The sequence below is a fragment of the Pseudorca crassidens genome, chromosome 1, assembly GCF_039906515.1.
Source record: "Pseudorca crassidens isolate mPseCra1 chromosome 1, mPseCra1.hap1, whole genome shotgun sequence".
Taxonomy (NCBI): domain Eukaryota; kingdom Metazoa; phylum Chordata; class Mammalia; order Artiodactyla; family Delphinidae; genus Pseudorca; species Pseudorca crassidens.
Genome location: NC_090296.1, coordinates 106,220,480 through 106,246,168, shown reverse-complemented (window position 1 = coordinate 106,246,168; position 25,689 = coordinate 106,220,480). Strand labels below are relative to the sequence as shown.

General features: G+C 51.3%; 2 protein-coding genes across 5 annotated transcripts in view; both read right to left on the bottom strand.

Moving 5' to 3' along the window:
• MYZAP (myocardial zonula adherens protein) overlaps positions 1 to 6,924 on the bottom strand; it is a 137,342-nt gene extending 130,418 nt beyond the window's left edge. For both annotated transcript variants that reach the window (XM_067748156.1, XM_067748148.1), the window contains exon 1: positions 1,592 to 6,924. The gene's annotated coding sequence lies outside the window, so the exon portion shown is untranslated. The remainder of the gene's footprint in view (positions 1 to 1,591) is intronic.
• Positions 6,925 to 7,069: 145 nt separating this feature from the next.
• Positions 7,070 to 25,689, bottom strand: part of CGNL1 (cingulin like 1) — a 155,807-nt gene continuing 137,187 nt past the window's right edge. For 2 of the 3 annotated variants that reach the window (XM_067748098.1, XM_067748116.1), the window contains 6 exons: positions 25,534 to 25,623; positions 14,209 to 14,292; positions 13,225 to 13,349; positions 11,742 to 11,850; positions 11,205 to 11,368; positions 7,070 to 10,133 (listed from right to left, as the gene is read on the bottom strand). In XM_067748098.1, coding sequence (XP_067604199.1) covers positions 9,989 to 10,133; positions 11,205 to 11,368; positions 11,742 to 11,850; positions 13,225 to 13,349; positions 14,209 to 14,292; positions 25,534 to 25,623 — 717 coding nt within the window. In that variant the 3' untranslated portion in view covers positions 7,070 to 9,988. The remainder of the gene's footprint in view (positions 10,134 to 11,204; positions 11,369 to 11,741; positions 11,851 to 13,224; positions 13,350 to 14,208; positions 14,293 to 25,533; positions 25,624 to 25,689) is intronic. The other variant, XM_067748108.1, reaches the window with a different exon arrangement.

Sequence of the window (25,689 nt, the reverse complement as noted above, 5' to 3'; positions counted from 1 at the left end):
AATAAATATACATATATTTTTAAAAAAAGAAGATACACGTACCCTAATGTTCAAAACAAAAAATGCATAGGGGGCTTCCCTGTTGGCGCAGTGGTTAAGAATCCTCCTGCTAATGCAGGGGACACGGGTTCGGGCCCTGGTCTGGGAAGATCTCACATGCCACGGAGCAACTAAGCCCGTGCGCCACAACTACTGAGCCTGTGCTCTAGAGCCCTTGAACCACAACTACTGAGCCCACGTGCCACAACTACTGAAGCCTGCGTGCCTAGAGCCCGTGCTCCAAAACAAGAGAAGCCACCGCAATGAGAAGCCCACGCATCGCAATGAAGAGTAGCCCCTGCTCACCGCAACTAGAGAAAGCCCGCACGTAGCAATGAAGACCCAATGCAGCCAAAAATAAATAGAATAAAATTTTTTTTAAAGTATAAAAAAAATGCATTGGAAAAAGACTGGAAGGAAATGTGCTAAAATGCTCAGGATGGCTGCATTAGGCTGGCGGGGTTATTTTCCAATTTTTTGTTAATACGGTTACTCTATTTTATATGGAAAAATAAATATGTAAAGAAAGAAGGGACATCTTTCAATCCCTCTACCTGCCAAGCAGGAGCATGGGTGAGGCCTCTTGGCAAACTGAGGTATGATCCTATTTTTAGACACTTCTGGCTAGGAAATGTATACACAAGGAAGAACAAACACCATAAGGCACGCCTCTATTGACAAACGTTCAAAGAGCTACTCCTGGTGTGTAAGGATTCCAGCTCCTGGAATGTTGAAGGTAAAAGGAAAGTTTACCCAAACTTCAAAACTTCCATGACTTGTACCTTACTGCATCTCATGAAATAAGATCCATGTCACTGAACTCTTTTAAAATAAAATCCAAAAAGAAGAAAAAAAAAAAAAAGGAAAGTTTACCAAATGATGTTCACATTTTGATCATCAAGGGTCCAAATAGAACATGGCTAAACAAACATGGCCACTAGCACCCAGCTGGCCCTGAATGAGGTGCATAGCATCCCTCCTCACCCATGTGACCATCCAGGTTGCAAGCACAAGGGCCCATAAAGGCAGCAGCCATGGAACAACGGCAATTCCAGGCCAGAGCTGGGCGTTCCCAGAGACGATGGAGGATGCTGTGCTCTTTGTTCTCCAAGGGAGGAAGCCAGTGAGACTCTGGTCTTTGTGAGCCTGGAGTTAGATATGCGAGCACCACAGGCAACTCAAAATGCCCCTTCCCAAACAGGCAAAGAACTAGGTGTTCCCTCAGATCAATACTATTCAATATTTGTTCAGCATATTTGAGGGACAAAAGGCAGCAGTATGCTGGGTAAGGAAGGGGAAAGAATATCTCTGTGGCAGCATAAGGTCTCTTCTCCACCGTGGAGGGAAGGTAAGCTCAGGGCACCCAAGCCTGGACATCCCAACCCAGCCAAGCCACGGCTCTGCCTCTGTCTGGGTTCACCTTTAGAAACAGCTTAGTCTTCAAACCATTAGGCAATCATGTCCCCCTTGTGGGGTCTCATCCCTCCCCAGTGCAGCAATTAAGGTCCTGACTTCCCGTAGAGCATTTAAAACAATTCTCTTATAGTCTCACCTCCAGTCATTCATTTATCCCAGATGCTAATGCAACAAACCGGCGGATCCTCTGAACAGTGGTTGCCTTTGGGAAGGAGAAAAGGGAATGAGGCAGGGAAGGAGAGACAAAGGGGGAAACTTTTCTTTCTCTTATTTAAAAATGTGAAGCAGATATGACCAAATATGAACCACTATTAATTCTTGGTGGTGGGAACACAAATTTCTCAACAAAATGAACCAGAAGTCTTCAAATGGAAATTCTAAGACCCAGTGCCATGCTGCATTACCTTGCCAATTTCTGGCCTCCCCATATTTGATGCTCCCTAAATATCTTTGTTGCTGAGGTTGGTAGCAAAGTCACAGGGACTAACTCCACACCTGGCCTCTTAACATCTGGGAAGCAGCTCTGGACATACAGTGGCAGTCCTCTGACGTGCTGACCATGTGATGACCAGGAGGGAGAGCTCGATGCTTCCTGCCTGCACGCCTCTGCCCATCACAGGGGTGGACTAACCTGGTTATACTGGGCACACCTAACCTTTCCATGGGGCCTAGACTGGAAGGATTTTAGAATCCAGCAGCAATGACACAGACCAAAAAAAAATTTTGTTTTTAATTTCCATGAAGGGGAGGTGGTAGTAGAGTGAATTGTTTCAGAAAATGAAGCTGGTTTAGGAAGCCATGTGTGAATCAGGAACAATACCTGGGTCACAGGAGAAGCCGGCAGGCAAGTCGAGGGGAGGCCTGTTCTGTTCTAGTTCTTCGTTATCTAGTTCTAGTTCTAGTTTGTTATCTAGTTCTAGTTCTTCGTTATCTAAACGCCAGGATACATCTGCCCAGAGAGAGTGGACAGGGACACGGACTGTCTCCTTCTGGAGGTGCCAGGAGCCCCGGAGGGACCCCATCACCCATCTTTTTCAGATACTGTTTCCTTGTCTAGCTCTGTAGGGAGCACTGTGCCCGTCTCCAAAGAACGCCATACTCACTCCCAGTGACAGGCCGGGAACGACTGGCACCTGATGAAAGGCAAGGCGGCCAATCCCAGAGATGGACCAGGCAAATCAAGGAGCTGGACTGGAAGGCTTACCAGCCTGGCCCTTTCAAAGGCAGGAGGGCATTTAACTAGAGACACCTGGTTTATCTTACTCTCCGAGTCCCTTCCAGGAAACAAGCCTGTCCTGGAAGGGCCAGAGGCCAGAGGCAGTTGGAACAAGGTTAGCTAGGCTGGCGGCCTGCAGCCAGCGGGAGGGGGCTTGCAGAGAGGAGCAGGCGGGCTGGCTGCCGTCCCTCCTGGCAGGGCTCAGAGTCCAAGTGCAAACTTGTGACCCAGAGGCCAGGCCCCGTGACCGCCGACGACCCTCCCAGCCCTTGAGCCTAACTGTCCTCAGCTGAGGGGGTCAGTGGGAGCTGTTCTAGAGGGGCAGCAAGGGAGAAGGGCCAAGGTATGGGGAAACTGACTGTAAGAGCAGCAGACAGGGGACTTCATCCCAGCCCCACTGTTCACTAGCTGGTGACTTAAGACAGATGACGGCTCGTTCTGTACCTGTTCCCTAACGTGTGAAAGGGGGTAACACTACCTACCTCGCAGGATGCAGATGAAATCAGATAAAGATCCCTAGCGCACAGGAGTCTGCCCAAGTGCAGCTGCTCCCCTGCTGAGGGATCTTTCCCACTGCCCCCAGATAAGGTCCATCCACAGGGCAAAACCTATTGGTCTTCGTGCAGTCCCTGGGTGGGGCTCAGAAGGAATGCCCTCCGTCTGGTACGTGGATGGCGAGGCAGGTACCTATCACCTCTCCCATCCGGCATACATAACCCCACCCTAACTGACACCCCAAGTTAAGGAGGCGGGGAGCCAGCTTTCACAGCTGAGTCCTTCCACTCCTGGGCCTTGGCTGGGCAGAGGGGTCCCCTTCCTTCAAGATGACCTGCACACAGCTCTCAGGCCTGAAGCTGGCTCTGCCCCGCAGAACTTCTCCCTCCCTGCACAAAGGTTGGACCCTGCCCACTGGCAGGGCTCTAGAGCCCAGGCCCACCCAGCTTAGCAGAAACACGTGCCACCTCCACAAGGCAGCCCACCGCTGTCCAGGGTCTCCAGACTGCAGCCCGACCACCCCCTACTCTTGAACGAGCTACTCTGGGGTGAGGGCTTTTATTAGTGACCACAGTCAATGGTGTCCCAGTGAGGACAACTTACTGATTTCAGGGTGCAAGTGCAGTTTTGAGTGTAAGACTAATATGAAAGGTGCATTACACAAGAAGATTATTATGGTTACATACCATTCTAGAAGGTTCTCATCCCAAAGTCTCCTGGGGGTTGGTAAGGTAAATGTTCCCTGAGACTCACCCAAACCCAGGGACTTGCTGATGTTGCCCAAGTCCACCTTCCACACAGGGAGATGGTGGGGTGGCCCGAAGATCACCCCACGAGATCAGGCCCAGATAAGTCAGGTTAGCACAGCACCAAGGCGGCATCAATGGCAAAACGAGAGATCCAAAGCTCACAGTAGCAGACGGTTCTCCATCTCTCCTACGTACTCCTTCTAGATTAATCTTCATTTAACACACTTCTAATGACACCATTCTCCATCTCAGAAATAGTTACTAGGTACCCCTGGCCTAGAGAATTAAAAACGTGTTGCCCTAGCATCGAAAGTAATTCATAATATGGCCCCCAAAATACCTATATGCTGGAAAAGACTAGAGATCTCCTCAAGTTAACTCAAGAAAACATTTCAAAGGATACCCATGGATCAACTGAGAGTTGTCAGAAGACAAGAAAGCTCTAAAACTCAACCACTCTTTCTATCAGTGTCTCTGCTTCTCTTTTCAGTTTCCCTTCTCTTTATTGCCCTGCTTCCTCTGGTTATTCAGCTTCCATTCCCTCATAGTCTCAGCTAGCACAGTATGACCATGCCCAATACCTTCTAAACCTTGGCAACTCTCAGCACCTCCTTGCAGTTCAAGTCTGTGGCTTCAGAAGTTAACTTTGATTTCTCTGTGCCTTTGATTAAGCTCTCAGAGTGGAGGCAAGCAGCAGGCTGTTGGGTTGCACAGACACTCACAAACGAAGGGGAGAGCTGAAGGACGAAGAACCAGGAGGACTTGGGAGGCCCTGACACAGGATCGAATGGAAGACCGTCGTCCTCCGGGGCAGTGCGTGTGGCGGGAGGCAGCAGAGCTCCTCAGCTCCTAGTGTGAACTCCAGACGCAGACCCAGACTCCAGTCCTGGCTCTTCCATGGGCTGCCATGTGCCCTGGGGAAGGTTAGTAACTCCCTCTGCCTCTGTCACGAGCACCTGCTCAGGGGGTGGTCAGAGGAATCAAGTGAGTAGATACAAGTGAGGGTTTACAACAATGCCCAATATACAGCAGTAAGTGCTCAACACACTTAGCTATTGAATTGTACGTGGAAAACCAGGGGAAACCAGTGGCACTGGCTATAGACAGAGGGCTAGCAAAGCCCAAGGGCAGAGAAATTTGATGTGCCACAAATATACGAAGGACTTAATATTTGTATCTAATTTAGCTTGATAATCACTTTTGTAATCACACTGTAAGCTTATAAAGGTCCTAGACAGGGCCTTAAACCTTGTATCTGCAACAGCACCTGGCCCGTGCTGGCAGGTTAGGCTCTTGGGCTGGCTACTTACTCCACATGTGACCTATGGGAAAATGCCCAGCCTCCCCAAGCCTCAGATTCCTTACCTGCCAACATTTCTGCCTTTCTTGTAAAACTGTTTAATTTTGTTTACCCAGAAGATCTCTGGAATCACGTGCCCCATCCCCGGGGTGTTGTTGACAACTGTTGTGAGACCAAGTGAGATTCCTCACAGTAGGAAACTTGCAGAGCTCCCGCCACAGAATAGGTGTCACTGTTGAATGTCTCTTGGAAGGGCACCGCACCCTTTCCAGCTTCACCAAACCCGGCACGGGGCACACACTCATATCTTGCTCTGCAGATGGAGACAGGCTGGGTCTCAGGTCATACACGTGAACATCCACGATGACTTTCAGTGCAGGTCTGAGAGCAGGACCAAGTCCTGCTGATCCCTCCACAAAGCCCGGAATTGCTGGATTTGAGGCTGTTCAGCTGCCGATAGGAACTTGCTGTCGAGTCATTTTCTCCTGTCATTTGAAAGTTTAGAACAGAAAACTTTCTGACTGATACTATCTTCCTACAAAGACAGGATCGCTGAAACCATCCACAAGTTCAAAGAAGGAAGAGTGTCGAGAATGTGGGGGAAGGAGCTAGCTGCGGGCCTGGAAGGACTTTTTCCCTTTGGCTCTGAGCTCCTGAGTCACTTTCCCTCCCACAGGTGCAGGGGACAGGTAACCTCTCAGGATCTCTTATGCTCACCACAAAGACCCTGGCCCAGGGGCCAAAGAGGCTTAAATACAGTTTCAAAAGCAACTAGGACCAAAAGGGTGTCTTTTACTTACAAATGATAAAATTACACCCCCAAAATCCGGACCTTTCTTTTAAAAAAAAAAAAGCAAACAATTTATGCAAAGACTTTGAGGACTTATTAAAATTAGAAAATCTCATCTACATTTGAGATGCTCTGTTTAGTCAGAATAAAGGGAGTCAAGGGCTGCAGGATAGCTGGATGGGCCAGATGTTTACATCACTGGGGGCGTTGAGGGGGCAGTGGTCAGAGCTACGGGCAGGAAGCAGCAGCCACCTGCAGCAGCCAAAAGGGCTTAATGAAGAAATAAATGCCCTGGAGGGCGGCAGTGTCGGGGGAACCCACCAGGGTTGCCGAGGAGCGCAGAGGAACAGCAGCAGGCCGCCCTGACCACCTTTAGAACCAGAGACACAAGGAGGAGGTATGGTCGCCCAAGTCCTGCGCATTCTGTGCAGTCCTGTCCGGCTGCATCACCGCTGGAAACGCTGCACAAAAGAGGGGTGACAACAGAAAAATGCTGACCTCCACCTGCTCCCACAAGCTGACCCCGACCAGAGTCGTCATCGGTCATGGGGGGAACCCAGGGCCTTTAGGGATCGGCCTCCAGAAGACAGGGCAGAGAATGGCACTGAAGACCATGAACAGCGTAGGTCCCTTCCACATGGAAGTGACTCCTGTTTCACATAAAATGGACCAGGGTACCTGCTGTCAGCCTGCTGCAGATCAAGTGAGATTATGTGCTAACTGTGATTGCCAGAGAACCCATTTCAGTTTTGGAACAAGGAGAACACAGGGGGTGCCTGTTTATTCTCAGTTATCAACACACTTCCCCTTTGGCCATTTTCTGGAAATGGGCAGTCTGGATTTCTCAGAACATCACAACCATGCAGGGGCATTAATCCTCTCAGTGCGCCCCACTCACCCCCTCCCCACCCTTCTATTTCAGACACGGATCCCAGCCTGGAACGCCCCAAGTTCCCCTACCTTGGGTAGCTTCCAGCCATTCACCTGGGCTGTTTCTTGGCAGACACGGAGCCAAGCTCTGGAGAAAACAAGGGAGTCGAAATAACGGGAGTCAAGATTCCTGCTGGGTGATACCGTTTATTGAAAGGCAAACTTGCTTTCTCCAGGAGTTCACTTACATGGAGGTAGCTGCCTAAGAATGTCTCTTCCCGGCGACGAACCTAGGCAATCAAACCATACCCGAAAGCAGAAACCCAACAAAATAAGACTAATCGGCATTGTCGGATGACACTCAGAGGCAGGAAAAAAAATGATAAAGCTATAGGATGATTGTCTCTTCAGCACTGCATGTGGCCACATACTTGTTTATTAAATACTTTTTTTTCTTTTTAAACTAGCTAAAGAAAATACTCTCGAGTAGGGTTAGTTCTTAAAGCGACAAACAGAAAAAAATATATACGTGTACATAATAAAATCAAAGAATGACAGCGTGTCAGAGCTGGCAAGGACCTTGAGCCCTGGTCCTCAATCATTCCGCGTCATCTGCCCCTCTGAATGCAGGCCTCTCAAGGTCACCCCTGTCAAGGTCACCACGGTAAGATGAGCTGGGGCTTGGAAACATCTCTCCTCTCAGCTCCCAGGCTCGTGCTCCTCCCATCCTGGTGCACCGCATGCATCCAGTTCACTGCCAGCCCCATTACGGCGCAGGAGGGTGCATTTGTTGACATTTTTAACGTCCCAATTTTAGGGTAAAGATGCAGATCTTCTGAATGGTGAGCTCTGTTCTCTTTTCACAGGCAGTTTGTTTCTCGCAGCCTGCCTCATGGCTACCAGAAGGAACTGGCCAGAACGAGAGGCAGAAACTTTCTCACAAACCAAGACAGGTGCTGGCTCGCTCCCAAAGTTCTTGGGCCCCCAACTTTTCCCATCTCTGATCTGTAGTGATGAGCGGGCGGACGCGTTGCTGGGCAGGCTTCTTGGCAAATACCTAATGGCGGTGGAAGCAGCGGGGAACTCAACAGCATATGAGAGTCGAAGAACCCCTGTGGGTTCCAGTGAGCCAGCCGACCAATCACAGGCTTGCTGCCTCCCCAAGAGGACAGAGGGGCTCCGGGGCTGGGTCTGAAGGGGCTCAGCCCCCGTGTTCATTGGTGTGTGTTGTCTATCACCCCCCCTCTCCCCGACAGTGCTCCAGGAAGGGAGGGATTTTGATCTACTTTATTTACTGCTGTGTCCCCAGTGCCAAAGACTGGGATATCATGGATGTCCAATAAATATATGCTAAATGAACGAACGGCTAAAGGGAGGAATCTCTCCATACTCCAGATAGGTAAGCAGAGGCAAGAAGCACTCCACCCAGCAGAGGTAGAAGAGGGGTCGGCTATTCTGCTCTGGGGGCTTCACCCACGGTGGCAGGGGGCGACGACACCTACCCACAGATGGGGCTGATCGCTCTGAATCCTGCTGGGTGCGCTCTGTGACCTGGGGCAGGTAGGGCACTGAGATTCCCTGCTCCCTGCGGCAACTGTCATGGAGCGCTGGGGTCACAGGCCTCTTACCTACCAGGATGTGTGGGGACACTGCGAGGCAGCTGAACACTCACTCACATGCACACAACTCGAAGGGTTCCCTCCCTGGCCACGGCCCTGACCAGCTGCGATTGGACCTGGCCTCTGTGCGTGCCTAGGGACCATCACAGTGGAGGGGACACCAGGAAGGCGAAGAGGAAGTGCCGGGATACCCAGCATCCTCCCAGTGCCTCCCTGAAATTCCATCCCAGCAACGTGGCCTTGCCCAGACCTCACCCAGCCCCAGTTACCTCCTGCCTGGTGCCAGCCGCTGTCCCTCTGTCCCAGAAGTCAGGATTCTTCCAGTTTGCACAGAAATGCCTCTGTCTGACTGCTGCTTCCTTCCTCCCTTTCCTGACATAAACCTGAGATCCTGTTCAATCTGCCTCTTGCCTACACATCCCCCCAGCTTTCAAGAACTTCTTCCTCTTCCACTTCCTCCTTCCCACCCACGCTCACACATGCCTGCTTATCTCCTCTCCCTTCTTCCCGTCCCCGTGACCTTACTGCACACATCACCTGCCTCTTCCTCAAGCCTAAGTCCACGAACCTTGCTCCCAAACCCTCGCGGTCCCCACCTGGCAACCACCCCGTCCAGGGACGGAGAGAGTGTAGTTTGGAGGCGGGAGGAAAGGACCGAAAAGACACGACAGGAGGGCTCCACCCCCGGCCCCCGAAACCGACATCATTTGTCAAAAACCGTACGTACATGTCTGCCCACTCCACCTGTGCAAAAGAAATGGCAGCTGGTGACTGGTATTGGTCTCAGCATGGTTCAAAAATTTTAACAAAATTCTAGATAAAATAAGCAACCAAGGACCACGGATACAAGTGACCTCTGACTTTCCCTCCCTCCGTCAACAAGTTCTTTACCAAGACCACCTGCACTTCTCTTCTTAGGCTTAACTCTCCCTTCTCACCACAACGATTCCTTTTTCCAACTCTGATGCCCAGAGTGGTCTTTACTTTCTCCCTCTTGCCTCTGGCTCAGTTATACTTAAAAATCTAGTCGCTTTGTATTTTTAAAAATAATACTCAATAGAGATGTGTGAACTTTACAAAACAAGCCACCCCACGAAGCCTCTGCAACATTCCAAAATGGGACAGCAGCAGTCTGTGAGAAGGTCTGATTTAAAATATGTACAGCCTCCACATCCTCCCCTCCTCTTCACAATGGCTACTAACTAGGAACTAGCATTTGGACCCTTTTTCTTGATGGGGGGGGTGGAGGGCAGCCATGCAGATGGTGCTGCAGACAGCTGTGCAGAACGGGGGCTCCATCCTGCCAAGCGGCTGCAGGCGTCTCAACGCATACCCTGCAGTAGCTGCTGTCTAAGCTACCAGAGCTGTGCTGCCACAGAGATCCTAGGAGGACATGATGTCCCAGGGAGGAATTATCTGGTCCGCGAAGAGGAGGTGATGGCGCTCCCTTCCTCTCCTCCCGCCGCGGGCGGCTGCAGGCCCCTGGAAATGGGCTCAGATCTGGCTGGCGGCGGTGCCGTCCTTGGCGAAGGTGTAGCTCAGCGGCGCCTCACAGAGGCTCCCCCCATCCGTGCTGAGGTCGTCATCGTCGTCGTCGCCGTCCACGTCATCCAGCACTTTGCTTGGCAGCTTCTTAAGTCTGCAGAACAACAGGTGGCGTGTTTCCTGGCCCTGGACCGGGGCTCATCTCCGATCTGGAGGCCAAGGGGCTCTAGACGCCTGTCTCTCCACCCCAGCGAGTGGCATATAAGCACAGGAACTTAACTCGTCTGTACAGCAACAGGGAGCAAACTGCCCACCTGAGAGCACGGGAGGCTGCTGCTGACAGGGTGGGCTGGGCAGGGCTGGGGCAAGGTCAACAGCACTGATCTTTCCTTCTGCCTCAAGCTCCAACATGGCTCAGCAGGGTGCTGCCATAAATCCCATCTTAACTTAAAATTTTATCATCTTGTTCCCCATGGGCTGTTTGCATTAATTTTTATTTTAATATTGCATCTTGATTCTTGAGATTTTTGGTGCCCCCTAATGCCAGCCTGGGGCCGGGCTCTCGACAGACATGCCCTGTTTACAGGATTCTCAACAGGCTCCAGGCTTCTGGGCATTTATAAGAGAACTACCTGGGCAGCCAGCAAAAAGCCCCAGGTCACAGTCGGCCTCCAAGAAAGGCCCAGCTCCACAATGGGTGTGAACTTAAACTCACCCCCTCACTCCAATACCCCAGGCAGTGACCCTGAGGCAGGGAAAGCAACCCCGCACCTAATCCCCCATCCTTGGGACCGTGGCAGGGGAGCTCCAGACAGCAGCTCTCTCCGGAGACCAGGTTTGGGACATCCTCGTCCTCCTGAGAACACAAGCCACAACTTTACCTCATTTCTCCCTAACCCAGGAGTCCCTAAGGGCTGGTCCAGGAGCTGCTCCCTACACGGTGGCGTGAGCTAGTCTGACCTGCTCTGAGCCTCAGGACGACAGGGACGATACCTGCCCGGCCGACACCAGGGCAATGGTATGAGGATGACACATGTGACACCCTACTGATCACGTGGGGCGACCGGAGTGGATACAGCCGCTCTCACCCCTAGGGTGGGATGACCCCAAAGGTGACAACAAGGGATCAGCTTGAGACAAAGGAGTGGGAGCGCTCTGAAAGCATCAGGCTCCCCTCCAACGTCAGGGCCATCACGGCCCCGGGGGGGTCGCCGCACTTGCCCACCTTAAGTCCTTCTTCATGGAATTTAGCTGCCCCTGCAGATGCTCATTCACGTCCATCTGTTCCTCCAGCTCCCTCTGCAGCTTCTTCTTAGAACTTTCCAGTCTGTCTATTTCCTCCTCAGCCTCCTCCACCTGTCGCTTCATTGCTTTCAAGCGCAAGCTCAGCTGCAGGGGGAAGGCAGGCCGTGAGCCGGCGGGTCGCCCAGCCCAGCACAGAGAGGCCAGTGGTCCAGCCCCCTTCTCTCCCAGCAGCCAAGGTGCGGCAAAGGGGGCAACCAGCCTCACGGGAAAGTGGAGATGAGGCTCTAAGACCGAAAATTCTACTTTTTAAAAGCCAAGTTCAGGGTCTGAAGTTTGCTGAAATCCCCTACTAAAGTGGGCTCTAAAGGCCCCATTCCATGACGTAAGGGGTGGAGTGGAAAGGGCGGACTCAGTCCACTCAACTTCACCCCTTGCCTGCCCGCCGAGGCCTCCCCTCCCTCTCGCTTCCCCAGCCCGAGACATTAAATCTCAAAAGTGCTCGCAGAGCGTCCCGCACCTGGTCCTTCTGATCAGTCAGCGACAGGTGCTCATCGTCTACCTGCATCACTAGCTCTTTCACCTTCCGCTCCAGCCGGCGGTTGCTGACCTGGAGGCTGGCCCGGTCCCTGGAAGAGTGGGGGAAGCAGAACAGAGGACCGTCTCATCCCAGCCGCCTGGGAGGCCAGCCCAGGGCTATCTGGTGGACGCAGGGTCAGAGAGACTCACAAGTGTACAGCAGGACAGCACTGCTCGTTGGACAGATGAGGAAACAGGGGCTCTGAGAGGGGGAGGGACTTTGTCCAAGGCTGCGGAGCCAGCGAGAGGCTGAGCCGGAGCCAGACCTGCCCTGAGTACTCCCAGTCCTGGGCTTTACTTGGTAAGGCAGTGGGTCATAGACTGCCAGGCTGTGAATATTTGGAGTTTACTCCAGGCTGCCCTGGAGCAAAAAGGTCCAGTCCCAAAAGTCTTACTGAAAATGGATAACGTAAAGTGCTCTATGCACACACACACCCACACTGCTTCCAGGAAGGTGAGGGGCCATGAGTAAGAACTGAAGCTGGGGACCTCCCTGGTGGCGCAGTGGTTAAGAATCTGCCTGCCAAGGCAGGCGACGCGGGTTCGAGCCCCGGTCCGGGAGGATCCCACATGCCACGGAGCAGCTAAGCCCGTGCGCCACAACTACTGAGCCCACGAGCCACAACTACTGAGCCCGTGCTCTGGAGCCGTGAGCCACAACTACTGAGCCCATGCTCTAGAGCCCATGAGCCACAACTACTGAGCCCTCACTCTAGAGCCCGCAAGCCACGACTACTGAACCTGCGTGCCACAACTGCTGAAGCCCGTGTGCCTAGAGCCCCTGCTCCGCAATAAGAGAGGCCACCGTGACGAGTGGCCCCCGCTCACCGCAATTAGAGAAAGCCCGCACGCAGCAGCAGAGACCCAATGCAGCCAAAAATAAAAATTAAAAAAAAGAAAAGAACAGAACTGAGGCTGGTCAAGCTTAACCCGGTACTGGCCCTCAGGCTGTGGTCTGAGAACAAGCTGTAGAGAATCACATGTAGTCATCTGATCCTGTGTCCCTTCCACCCACATGCCCATCTCTGACAGATGGCCACTCAGTCTCTGCTTGAATATACCTGGCCCCCCAGAGCAGAGACAGCCACCTTACCTCTATTCCACCTCAAACTCAGTAGCTTACAAGGCAGCCTGTCCTATTTAAGGCATGGGGAAAGGAGCAGCTAAGAACTGAGCAGTGGGGAGTCCCAAGTTTTAGTCCTGCTACATCAATATTCTGCCAGGCTACCTTCCTCAAGTCATTTACTTTGGTGGGTCTCAGTTTTCTCATCTATACAATGGGAACAATTTTCCAGCAAGGTTGTACTTGCTCTGCCTTCCTCACAGGCTTTCGAGGATAGGAAGAGATACAAGCGTGAAAGCACTTTGTAATGTGATGCCCACTGCCCACCAGGGCCTCTGCACCACGGCTGGGCCCAGCTCACCTCTCCTCGCTCTCCAGACGGTCCTCCAGCTCTGCGATCCTGGCCTCCAGCTGCACCACCAGCCCCTCTTTGCTGGACCTGTAGGAACCTTCCAGGTGGATAATCCGGCTCTTTAAGTCCTTGTTCTGGAATCAGACAGGGAGGCCGTGAGGGGCTGTGTCTGCCGCACCCTCTGTGCAGAGCAGAGCAGAACACAGGGCAGGGCAGTGTTTGGTCGGCGACTGGGGTAAGCCTGCTTTCCACCTTAGGATGTGTGGCCCCAGGAGACCTGGGGATGTATCCAGGGAAAAGCTTTGCACTCATGTCCTGGCAAGCCAAAAGAAGAGATTCTATCATATTGCTTATCAGCCTAAGTGAAATCTTTGCATGTCCTAAGACTACCGGATGTCAGACAAATGAGGTTGACCTTGGCCTTTTATAAACCTATTGGGGTGGGGGACTTCCCTGGAGGCCCAGTGGTTAAGACTCTACGCTTCCATTGCAGGGGGTGTGGGTTTGAGCCCTGGTCGGGGAACTAAGATCCCACGTGCTGTGCGGCACGGCCAAAATAAATAAATAAATAAACCTACTGGGGCGGGACAGGAGAAATAGGCTCCTTCAGCAATATCATACATCATATTCAGTGAAGAACTAACATGAATGGCACGTAAAAGAAATAGCGATTCAAGTAAGGTTTGTTAGCAACTCCTGCATCTGAGGACACTGGTTCTTTATTATTCTCCTTTCATTCGAATTTAGCCTTCTTTAGGATCTAGAAACAACACTTGCAATTCTACCTCTCCCCAGCTGCTAAACTCACAAGCACACTTAATATTGTGGGAATAACCTCTCTGGAAAAGGCCTTAGAAACACCTGTACCTCTCAGGTGAGTTACTCTGCAGAGTTCTTGGGGGTGCTGTGCAAAAAAGGCTCAACCAAGGGGCTCTAGTCCAAAGCCACGGTGGGGCGGGGGGGGGGGCGGTTCATGGGGCCAGCTGCCCTCACCTGTCTCTCCAGGGAAATCTTGTCACACTCTAAGTCTTGCTTCACGGCTCGCTCCTGAAGTAGCTCGTTCCGCATCTGCTCCATCTACACCACACAGTGCAAAAGCCCAGAGGTTAGAGGGGGTGTTCCTATAGCCTTTGTGCTGAAATGGTTCGCAGCTATGAATTCCAACAACCAAGTCAGCTCCTCTTTATGACGGGGGCCTCCTGCCTTCTCCTCTTGAATACTGGAGCTGTCCCTTAGATATTCTTGAGTTCTCAGTGATTGCAACAATAATGATACAAATACCAATAACAGTCAAAGTTAACCCTGCCGTTATGGGTTGAATCCTGTCCCCTCCAAAAAGATATATTAAAGTCCTAACCCCTAGAACCTCAGATGTGACCTTATCTGGAAAAAGGATCTTCACAGAGGTAATCAAGTTAAACTGAGGTCATTAGGGCGGGCTCGAATCCAGTATGACGGGTGTCCTTATAAAAAGGGGAAGTTTGAATGCAGAGACAGACATGCACAGAGGCAAGACAGAGACACAGGGAGAATGCCACGTGAAGACGGAGGACTGGAGTGAGGCATCTACAAGTGAAGGAGCACCAAAGGCTGCCGGCAAACTGCCAGAAGCTAGGAAGAAGCGAGGAGGGATTCTCCTACAGGTCTGGAGGGAGCACGACCCTGCTGACACTGTGCCTTCAGGCTTTTGGCCTCCAGAGCTTGAGACAACACATTTTTGTTGTTCTCGGCCACCTAGTTTCTGGTACCGATACTTTGTTACAGCAGCCCTAGGGAACCACTACACCTGCTCAGCACTCCGCCTGTGCTATCCTACGACATCCCCACAACAAGCCTATGACACAGGTAAATATCATCTCTGCTGAGGACAGCAGGGCTTGGAGAAGTTAATCAACTTGGACCATGACCAACCATCCCAGCCTGTCCGGGACTGAGGATGTGCTCAGGCCATGTGACTCTGAACGCTAAAACTGAGGGAGTCCCAGGCAAACGGGGATGAGTCAGTCGCCCAGCTTGCCAGGGATCTACACAAGAAGTAACAGGGGAAGCTAGTATTCCCCGGAGCTGCTGGCTGCTGCATTACAAGTTCGAGCTTCAGCAAAGGCTTCTGCAGTCAGCATATCTCACGTGCTGCTAGATTTCTCCCTTCTTATGCCAAAAACAGAAGTCAGCAAGAACACTCCAGGTGTCCTGCCAAAGGCTAAGCCTCACCGAGGATTTCTTCTATATTCATAGGAAATGAGCCTAGCTGAGCGGCATCTGGAAAGAAACCCCGTCGTCTGCCTATCGGTGTCTCCATTCCCCATCCCCAGTGGGCCGTAGCAACAGTGAAATGCGCTTCAGAGGCAGAGGCCCCAGACCCTGTTCCCAGGACCGTCCAGCAGAGGGCAACCTGAAGAAGCCCAGACAACTAAGAAGGTGAGCCAGGAAAATAAAACTGCCTGTTCCTGCTTAAGGCCGGGTCCGACAGAGGTAAGAGGTGTGCACACTGGAGTCCCTGGATGCCTGGGGAGCACGTGTAACAGTCTCACCCTGACCAGCCTTGATTTTGATTTTCACAAATCCAAATCCTGTACAAGCACCCTCGTGAGTAAAACAAGCTCACCCCACCTTCCCTGCCATCCACCTGGAGTGCAAGACCTGAGGAATAATGAGAGGAGACGCCACCACCACGACAGGCTAGGCTTGCGTCTCCCACTGTCCCGACCACAGCGTATGCACGGAATGACAAGCAGAGTGGTGCGGCTGGCCCAGAGTGGGTGACAGGGAGTGGTAAGGAACGAGGCTGGCGATGGGCAGGACTGGGACATGGAGAGCTCAGTACCACAGGAGGAAGCCGAGACCCTGCCCACAGAGGAGGGTGAACCTGTGTGGCCCCCCAAAAAGTTCACATTTTTGCACTTCTGACTGGCAGGCTTCTAAGTCACAGAGGTTTCGAAGTTTACAGCAGAGTACACTGAGGTCTGGGGCAGTTATCCACATCTCGGGAGGAAGAAGGATCAGAACAGAGGCCGTGCCTACTCATGGCCCACTACCTCACCTGCTCTGGCTCTCTAGACTAACTCAGTGAAAAGGCTTCGAACAGACTTAGGGTCTACATACAGCTGTCACGTAAAAACCAAGATCCGGGAGGCAGCTGGTCTCCTTAGGGCATCCTTGTACGCGGCAGGGGAAAACATGCCAGCCGTGCACAGGTCAGCAGGCAGAGCACATAGAACTCCTCCCTCGGCTCCAAGCCCCCGCCTGGCCCCGGGCCCTCGAGAATCACATGCTGCAAAGAGGGCCCTGGACAATTCCTCTAACTGCTCTAGGAGCACCAGGTCCACGGGTAATGAATGCAGCTTCACAGCCCCACTCCGAGCACGGCTGTGAATCAGCCAACACCCCTACAGAGGTCGTCAGCACGGCTGGGCCACGGGACCACGATGTGCCTCTTGGGGGAAACTGTTCTGTTCACGCCCGCTGGGCAGAGGCCAGGACCTCACTGAGGACACGGCTAGACTTTCACCGCGACGGGAAGCAATTACACAGGGAGCGATGGCCCAGCTGCTCTTCCTGGCTCTGCATCCACCTGCATGTGACCTTGGTCGCCTCACCTCTGGGATGTGGACTCCCCGTTTCTAAACAAGGAAGCTGAACAAGGCGGCCTGTAGGGCCTTGGAGCTGGCCTACAACGCAGTGAAAGCACATTCGGTGCCTCCCGCCTGCCGTGCGGCGCTGTGCAGCCCTCCTTCTAAGGCCCCGGTCTCCATCTTTCAGCTACAGTAGCCATTCCATGACTCCAGACCTTTAGGGGCGTCCCCAGAAAAGACCCACTCGGTCAGGGTGACAGCGAGTGTGTGTTTGTGAACACGTATGTTTGAGTGCCGGGGGAGGGGTGGTCTTGGAATGATGGGGTGGGCCCATGCATTCGTTCAGACTGTATTATCACAGCCCTAGGCTGGACAGCGTGACAGTACCTGACCTCATTATAGGCTCGTGGGGGACAAATGAACAAGCCCTGTCCCTGTGGTCAGTGTCACTGCAATGGGGAAGGACAGCATGCTGGCACGGGGTGCACGGCAGTGGTCACAGCCCAGACTGGGAGGGTCGAGGAAATTCTCCAGAGCAAGAGACGCTGAGCTGAGATCTGAGAGCTGAGAGGGAGGTCAGAGTCAGGCAGGGTGGGGACGGGGTGGGAGAGGAAGTGCAGCTCTCCTAGCCAGGGACCACTAATGAGAAAAGGCAGGAGCTACGAAAGAGGAAGGGAGCGCTGGAAGAATCAAGAGCACTGAGGTGGACACGCATGGAGGCAAGGGGACGGGTTAAGAGCTCAGGTGGCGAGGCAGACAGGGAGCAGTCACACAGGGCCCGTTACAATATTGTAACCACAGCGAACGTCTGCATTGCACTTAACAAAAGTAAGTCTGCAGCATTTTTATAGCGTTATCTCATTTCATCCTCACCACCACCTGATGAGGTGGGTACTATTAACATCCCTAGGTACCCCTAGAGTCCAGGGGAGTTTGCAGATACAGGTGTGGAGACTGGGTGATGCCAGCTGAAGCCACAGGACAAATGAGCTCACCGAGGAGAAGTGCATGAAGAATGAGGAGAACCGTGCCCTGGGAAGGCCGCCCCGCTCCACTTCGTTAGGGGAGGTATGGAGAAAAGCAGGACACTGACCTGCTGCAAAGGCCCAGAAGGGCGAGGACAGAGGAAGATGCGTCTAGGTTGGCCAGGAAGATGGCTCTGGGAGGCTCAGCAGAGAAGGGAGAGACAGGGAAGCCCCTCTTCTCTAGAACCGTAGCGTGACAGATGACAACTCTGAGCCGAGGGCTGAGGAGAGCTCAAGTAAGGGGTTTGCAAGACAGATGCCCACAGCTGTTAGCAGACCGAGGGGGAGAATCACTGAGGAGGAAACAGTTACAGGTGATGGACTGTAGCGGGACGGGAGTGTGACAGGAGACTGTTCAGGGAGGGATGCAGGCCCACGCTGGGGGCAGCACGGGAGTGGGAGAGAGCCCAGGAGAGGGACGGTAAGCCAGGGCTCGGCGGGGGGGGGGGGGGCGGGGAAGGCTCCTGTAGCTCGGAGGCCCAGAGGCAGCAGGAAGGGAAAGAGAAGGGAAGGGAGATTATTTCCCCAAAAGTTAAGGGATAAGGAAGACCTGGAGGCTTGTCGAGAGAGAGGAAGAGAGAAAGAGAGAAGTTTAGTTGCTGGTGGCGGTGGGGGGGGGGGGGGGGCCGGCGGTGAGGCCAAAATCCACCAGAAGGCAATAAAAGGCCGTGGGGGCAGAGTCCAGGGGCTCTGGCAGCTGTTCAGCAACTGCGTGAGGAGGCAGGCAGTGACTTCCACAGCTGTGCTCCAGGCCTGAGGAAGGAGGAGGGAAACAGAGAACCAAGAGCCCCTGGCGACAGGTGCGGAGTGACTACGAGTGTCCACGTCTGAGCCTGTTAATTCTCCCAGGACTCTCTGAGGCAGACGTTACCATCCCCACCTCCCAGGTGGGAGGTTCAGGACTGGCGGCCGTTCCCTTCTCTGCCGACCTCCCAGGTCCCTCAGTGAAGGGCAAAACCGAGAAGTAGGAGTTCTGGGGGGGCCTTCGGAGCCTAAAAGGAAGAAGCACCTCCAGTGGCATGAGGCAGAGAAGCGCTGTGGAGGGATTTAAAGATCGCCAAGGGGTCCACGGCGCTGGGCCCAGGCTGGGGTTCAGGACAAACTTAAAGAAGCGGCCATCGGCCAAGGTGTTGCTCCCTCGGGGCTACTGGCTGGAAATTGTGGATCCTGCCAGGAAATGAGCCTCCCCGTACAGAGGGGCACTCAGGAAACAGCATCCCGGAGGTCCCTGCAGGTTCAAGACCTCCCAGGAGCGCCCCAGGCAAATGCGAGTCTCCAAAGGAAAAACAAAGCAAAACAGTAATTATTTATACCCCACCACATCCCCTCCAAAGATGGCTATTAAAATGCAAGTGTAAAATAAATCAGAGTGAAGAACAGGAAGGAACAAATGTGAGACCATAAAACTTAACAGTTACTGTCACCGGACAGTCAATTTTCCTCCAGTCTTTTTGGCAAACATGATAGGCTTCCTTCAGGTCTTCAAAAAAGGAGAGCCAGACCCTGAATTCTAAAATAAATACACCAGCTGTACACCTGAAACTAACACAACACTGTTAATCAACTATACTCCAATATAACATAAAAAACTTAAAAAATAAATTAAGTGTGAAATGAACAAATTTTTAAAAAACACCACGCGGAGCCGTACACAAGGAATACCACGTGGTGTTACGGACAATACGCCCAAGGGTGGGTTTCACCATAAACCACACGTGTTTCCGTCGAGTTCCTCAATACTGTGATCTCCAGGAATGGCCCCGTGACTCGTGAATATTCCACATCAGACTCTTCTCACCCTGAGCCCACATTGGGGACAAAAAAAAAAAAAAAAAGAGAGAGAGAGAGAAATGGCCTCTGGCTTAGCCAGCTTCCTCCTTTGGACCAGGGAAGTAAATCTGAGGCTGAGAAAAAACATTTCTTTATGTAAGCTTAGCGCTTTACGTTGCTGTTTACCCTTCAACTATACCAAGTAGACCAAACAAAAACTTTCCAGTCGAATTAAAAACAGAAGGGGAGCCGAAGGCAACAGTTATCACAGCTGGATTGAAAGAATGCTAAACCCTGAGCACGTTGATCGGAAATAACAGTATCAGATTCCAGTGGGTTTATGTCAGAGGCACCCGTGACCTGAGCCAGCTCTCGGGATTAGAAGCAGCTGCCTTCTGGGTTAATGAAAAGCCAGAGATATTTATGATCGCTAATAATAATATTTAACCCCATCACCTGTGTTTACCGTGGGGCTGTAAAGGGGTTGGTGAGCACACACTCTTGGCTAGTACTAAAAGCGATACTCAGTCACAAGAAAGGAAAATTATTATTAACCCACTGTACACATTGGGTTTTTGAGTAGTCTTTACAATAGGAGGCAGTTCTGAGACCAGGATCATTTTAATTAAAGAAGAAAAAACAAAAAGAAAGAAAGAAATCCCCTTCTGATCTTTCACGTGCTGGCTGCAAAGCAGCCTTATTTCCCAGGCCCGTATTCTGGTGGTTGCATCCCCCTGGTGCAGACTGAGGAGCAGGTGTGAGCCAGCCACTCGGGAGCAGCTCCTGAAAATGACTGCAGAAGCCTGCAACTTTATCCACTGGGATTTACCCTGCAGTTGCCAAGGCAACAGGGCAGCTCTCCTCTTGCCTGCTGGCTGCCTGGGTTGAACAAATGGTCCTTCCACTGGGCTGGGTTATCCTGGCCTCCGTGGCCAAGAGAACACCTCTCCATCTCGGCCCAGATCCACTGTTAACTGTAGGCACTCAGCCACCAGCAGTCACGCAGCAGTGCCCAAGGAGCTAGAACATCGGCCTGTGGGACACATTTGCAACACCAAGCTGGGCCATCTGAATCCTGGACTCAGGACGAGGGTCAGGAGAGGATCAGGTGAAAATAAACCCTCACTCATATTAAGAGACACTGTGGCATTATTTTTAAACTTGGGCACAGAGACCCAAACATTTGGGGTGTTTTTACCACCCTCACTATCCGACGCTGGGATGATGGGAACAGGTGGGAGGTGATGGGCTTTGGCTCCACACTTCTTACAAGCCTCGAGACCCTAAGGAGCCAGTTAGCCTCGTGAGCCCTGAAAACAACAAGAGGAAGCATGCAAGGCACGGGCACAGTGCCCAGCACCCGGAGAACCCTCAGGAAGGACGGCAAATATCGTAAAGGGAAACAGGGCTTTAGAGGAAGGAGAGGAAAAAGGATTTCTCCGGATTTAAACAGACCCAAAGCCAGTATAGCACCCACTATTTCATTCAAATTTCCTTCAACTTTAAAATATCCTGGGGGGTGGGATGAATTGGGTGACTGGGATTGACATATACACACTACTATGTACAAAACAGATAACGAATGAGAACCTACTGTACAGCACAGGGAACTCTACTCAGGGCTCTGTGGTGACCTAAATGGGAAGGAAGTCCAAGAAAGAGGGGATATATGTATACATAGAGCTGGTTTACTTTGCTGTACAGCAGAAACTAACACAACACTGTAAAGCAACTCTTCTCCAATAAAAATCAATTAAAAAAAAAAAAAGAATATCCTGAACGTGTATCTAAAAGGAAGGCCTTAGAAGGGCTGGGAACTTACAAAGAACGTTGCCAGCATTTACTGAGCATCAGATGTTAAGCACGAGAAAGTGGAAACGAACACATGAAAAGGATAGAATGTTTGATCTCACAACCGCCTCTCCTGTCCTCTGTCCCTGGAAACAGCCCAGCTGAGGCTTCACTCAGGCCCCCTTTCTCCTGCCCTTACTCCCATCCCCTTCGAGAACACTGTGTACGCTTCACTGTTCTGCTCGACGACCTTCCAAGGCTCCCCACTGCCTTCAAGGTACAGTCCTTTCAAAATCCCTTAACCTGCCTCTCCCGTTATTCCCTCACGGACACCAGAAACCTAACCAAGCACAGCAGTCCATTCGCTGCTCCGGAAAATGCTAAATAGACCCTACCTCCCAATCCCTGTTCACACCCTCCACCATATCTAGGATTCCCTTCCCATTCCTTACTTTGTCTAAATCTTACCCTTTCTGCAAAGCCAGCTCCGGGCCAGCCTTCCCCTAAGAACTCCCACTGTCACCCTCGCTATCATGGTCTTTCCCTCCTTAGCTGTCTGACTCTTTCACTTGGCATTTAGTACCCACTGCTTTTTCTTGATAGTTATCCATTGTTTAGGGAAGCCTCTGCTCCTCAAGCCAACCACAGTGCCTGCCTTGGTCAGCCGTGCACCCTGGCTGGATCACAGGTGATTCTGGGCCTCGGCTCTCTCATCCACTGCACAGAAGGTCTGGGGAAATGAACCTGGAGGTCCTCGCCACATCTAAGATTCTGTAAATGGTGTAGGCCATTCACTAAAATACCGGAAAACCTCTTTCTCTGTTTTCCCACCTAAGCCCTGTCACTCAGACTAGGAGAATGAATGGGAGATGTTCAGAGGGTGCCAAAAAAAAAAAAAAAGATTTAGACAGGGAGCTTGTGAGCATGCAGAGATTAAGTAGAGAGAAGAGCTGCAACCTTTGACTTTTTAATTTAAAGAGACCAAGATCCAAAACATAAAGTTCCCCATGCCTTCCCTCTTCAGAGCAGTTTGCAGCACATCCAGACCGGATGCTACAAATCAGGTTGGAGAGGACAGACAGGCACCATTTCCTGCTCCTTAAGAGACATTTCCCGTGAGGAGGTGTCACAGGGCAGCATGTGAGGGGGCAGAGAAGGGGTCTTAGGTTTAGAAGCTTCCCATTTCTCTGATTCGGGCAGGAAGGCAGCCGGTACATCCCTAGAAGTTAACCTAAATGAACTGAAACAACTTCAGAATCAAGGCCCACCTGTCTACACTCAGAGCCCTTTCTTGAACCTTTACTTTAAGAGGCAAGAAGCGAGTCTCCGATTGACCTTGACTTTGAGTGAGAAGTAAATGCTTTCCTGTAAGGTGGGTATATTTGACAAACCCATTTCTCTACCCTTGCTCAAAAATCCAAAGGCACCTCATGCCAGAAGAGAGCACTCCATCAGGAGACCCCACTTCATCTCAGCCGTTTGTTTTGTTTTATTGCTTTCGTAATTCCTACCTCAGTTTGAACACGATGCTCAATTTCTCCACTTTTAACAGACACCAGGCTTTACCCTCCCTACCCCAGAGAGTGCAGTGAGAACAAAGAAAAGTGACGAGGAAAATAGAACAAATAGAGCAAAAAGGCTAGAGACATTGGTGAAACCCATCTTTTCAGGCACATAAACTCAGACACAGGGAGGGAATGACAAGAGTTAAAGGGCGACTCAGACACTTAATTTTATAAGACCTTCTCACAGCATTTCAGTGTGAGAATTCAGAAAAGACTTCAGAAATCTCCTGGACAAACAGCCTCCTTTGCATAGATCTTAGAGGCTGCGCTCAGAGGGGTGGAGACTTTCCTGGAGCTACGTGGGGTCGGTGCAGGAGGCTGGACAAGGGATTCTTCTCCCGAGAACAAGTACGTCCCCTCTACTACTTCCTCCCCGGGCTTACTTTAGGTTCTCAGCTCAGTGAAAATATTTTCAACCTTGAGCAGATCACAGAGAGCAGTTCTATTACCCACAAATCCTGTTGAGAGAAGAGAGAAGAGGCCCAAAGCAAACAGACCTAAGTGACGGGCCTCCTTAGTGTTGGGCCATCAGCAGACTCAAGTGAGGCAACGATCTCTGGTTCAGTTTGTCTGTGTTTTGCTTCGGGTCTGGAAGGCTGTTTTAACTGCCTGGTTATTGATAGGATGACATACTTCCCCACCACTCCTCCTTGCCTAAGTTGCAAGAAGCATTAGCAAAACAAATTCAGGGCCACTTCTCGCATCATCACCAACGCTTAGCAGATCCTGAAAAGCCCTGTGGTAAGGGGGCGCCTTAGCCAGGCCGGCAGGAATTCCTAACAAAGCAGCTTCTATACCAGCAGGAGAACTTAGAAAATGCAGACTTTACTAAGAACTATTAGGTCTCAAACGTCAAGGTTGGGCTCTCCACCCGAACTTCAGGTTTCCATGAAGGTCTTTCTCTAAACTTTTGCAGCTCAGGTCAGGTGGGCTGCCACCCCTCCAGAGGAATGATACTAGCACCATAAACAGGACTGAAATATGTGGGCAGAACCCAAGTGCAGTGGGAGGGTGGATGGAGCCTCTGCTTGGAATTTCCTTCACTCTCGGGAGCAAAGGAGCACCAGAATCCGACCTGTTTGCAAAGAAGCTGTCAATAGGGAAGCGAAGGCAGATGGAAAAGAAGCCAGTGATTCACCTTCAGCTTTGAACAGGGGCTACCAGCCTAGAACGGCATTGTCCCTAAGCGCTGGAAGCTCCAGTTCTTGGTCATCCCAAAGTGTGGGAAAGGTGGCACATAGGAGTAAGGAGAAGGGTGAGCAGAGGAAAGTGGGAAGATTCCATATTAATTTTGTATTAATTTGTACTTCAGACTTTTTCTTTAAATCCTTCACACAGATAATTTCCTAAATTATACTCAGTACCATCCAAGGCTCTTAGGTTTTGTTTGCATTGTTTAATTAAGAAAGTGCCCAAAGCAAATCAAAAGGTGAAGAGCTTTCTAAATGTCTATTAAACGTACAGTTTTACTGGCACCATTTTCAGGAGCTGGGCGTAAAAATAAGTTGCCATTGAAAGTACATCCCATCAGAGGTTTCTATAGGTATCCGAAGGTATCATGTAAATAAAAGGCTGAGATTAGTGAATACAAACTCTCTGTAAAACCACCACTGAATGTTCTGAATCCTTGTCCCATAATATTTCCACAGTTTTATCTGTCAAATGGTTTGGGCATGCAATGGGGACACGGTAACCAGCTAATGGTGCTACCACTTTCTAGTGATGTGACACCCCATCTCCAGGATATGACTCAGGCACTCTGAACTTTTTTTTTTTAATGAAAACATGGAAACAAACCCTCAAAACCTTGGGATTATCCCAAGTGTAGTTTGGGAAATTAGTTCCATTACGTACAATGTGAGGACAGTGAACGATCCCTGGCTGCCTCCCAGTGTTCCTGTAAGGATCAGATATAAGTGAAACTCCTGTCATTTGAAAACTGCAAAAAGCACTCACTTGCAAGGTACTGTCACTGTACTGTGGATGCCTCAGAGGTGTATGTATTGCTAATTTGCTGGCAAAGTTCTTTTTTTTTTTTTTGCGGTACGCGGGCCTCTCACTGTTGTGGTCTCTCCCATTGTGGAGCACAGGCTCCGGACGCGCAGGCTCAGCGGCCATGGCTCACGGGCCCAGCCGCTCCGCGGCATGTGGGATCCTCCCGGACCGGGGCACGAACCCGTGTCCCCTGCATCGGCAGGCGGACTCTCAACCACTGCGCCACCAGGGAAGCCCTGCGGGCAAAGTTCTTAACGGAGAAGACTGCATCATATCATTTACTTCCCATGGCACTAATACAGTGGTAGCTACCAAATTTCATGATTGCTTGTTAAACTAATGATTCTTAGAGCCTCAGCTCTAAAAGCACTTTGCCTATTGTGACTAATACATTGTTATACATGACCACTCTGGAAACTTCCACTCTATATGCTCCATGTTATATATTACACCTCCCTCTTAGTGACTGACCCCACCTTCCATCCTTTCCATCAGCCAGGGACTTTCTCTCCCTCCTCCAGCTGAATCCTCAGGTTTAACCTCTCACATTTCCTTTTTCATGCAGGGTGATCCACTCACCACTCAACTACAGAACAGTACCTGTTCCCTGCCCCGAGCGATCCTCTCAGACAGCGAATCAGAGTTGTTTCTTTCTTCTTCCAGCTCCATCTCCAGTTGAGACACCTTGTCCTAAGAAAGAAGTCACAAACACAACCTATTTAACTTGCACTGACCAAGTTTTTAGGAGCAAGGACT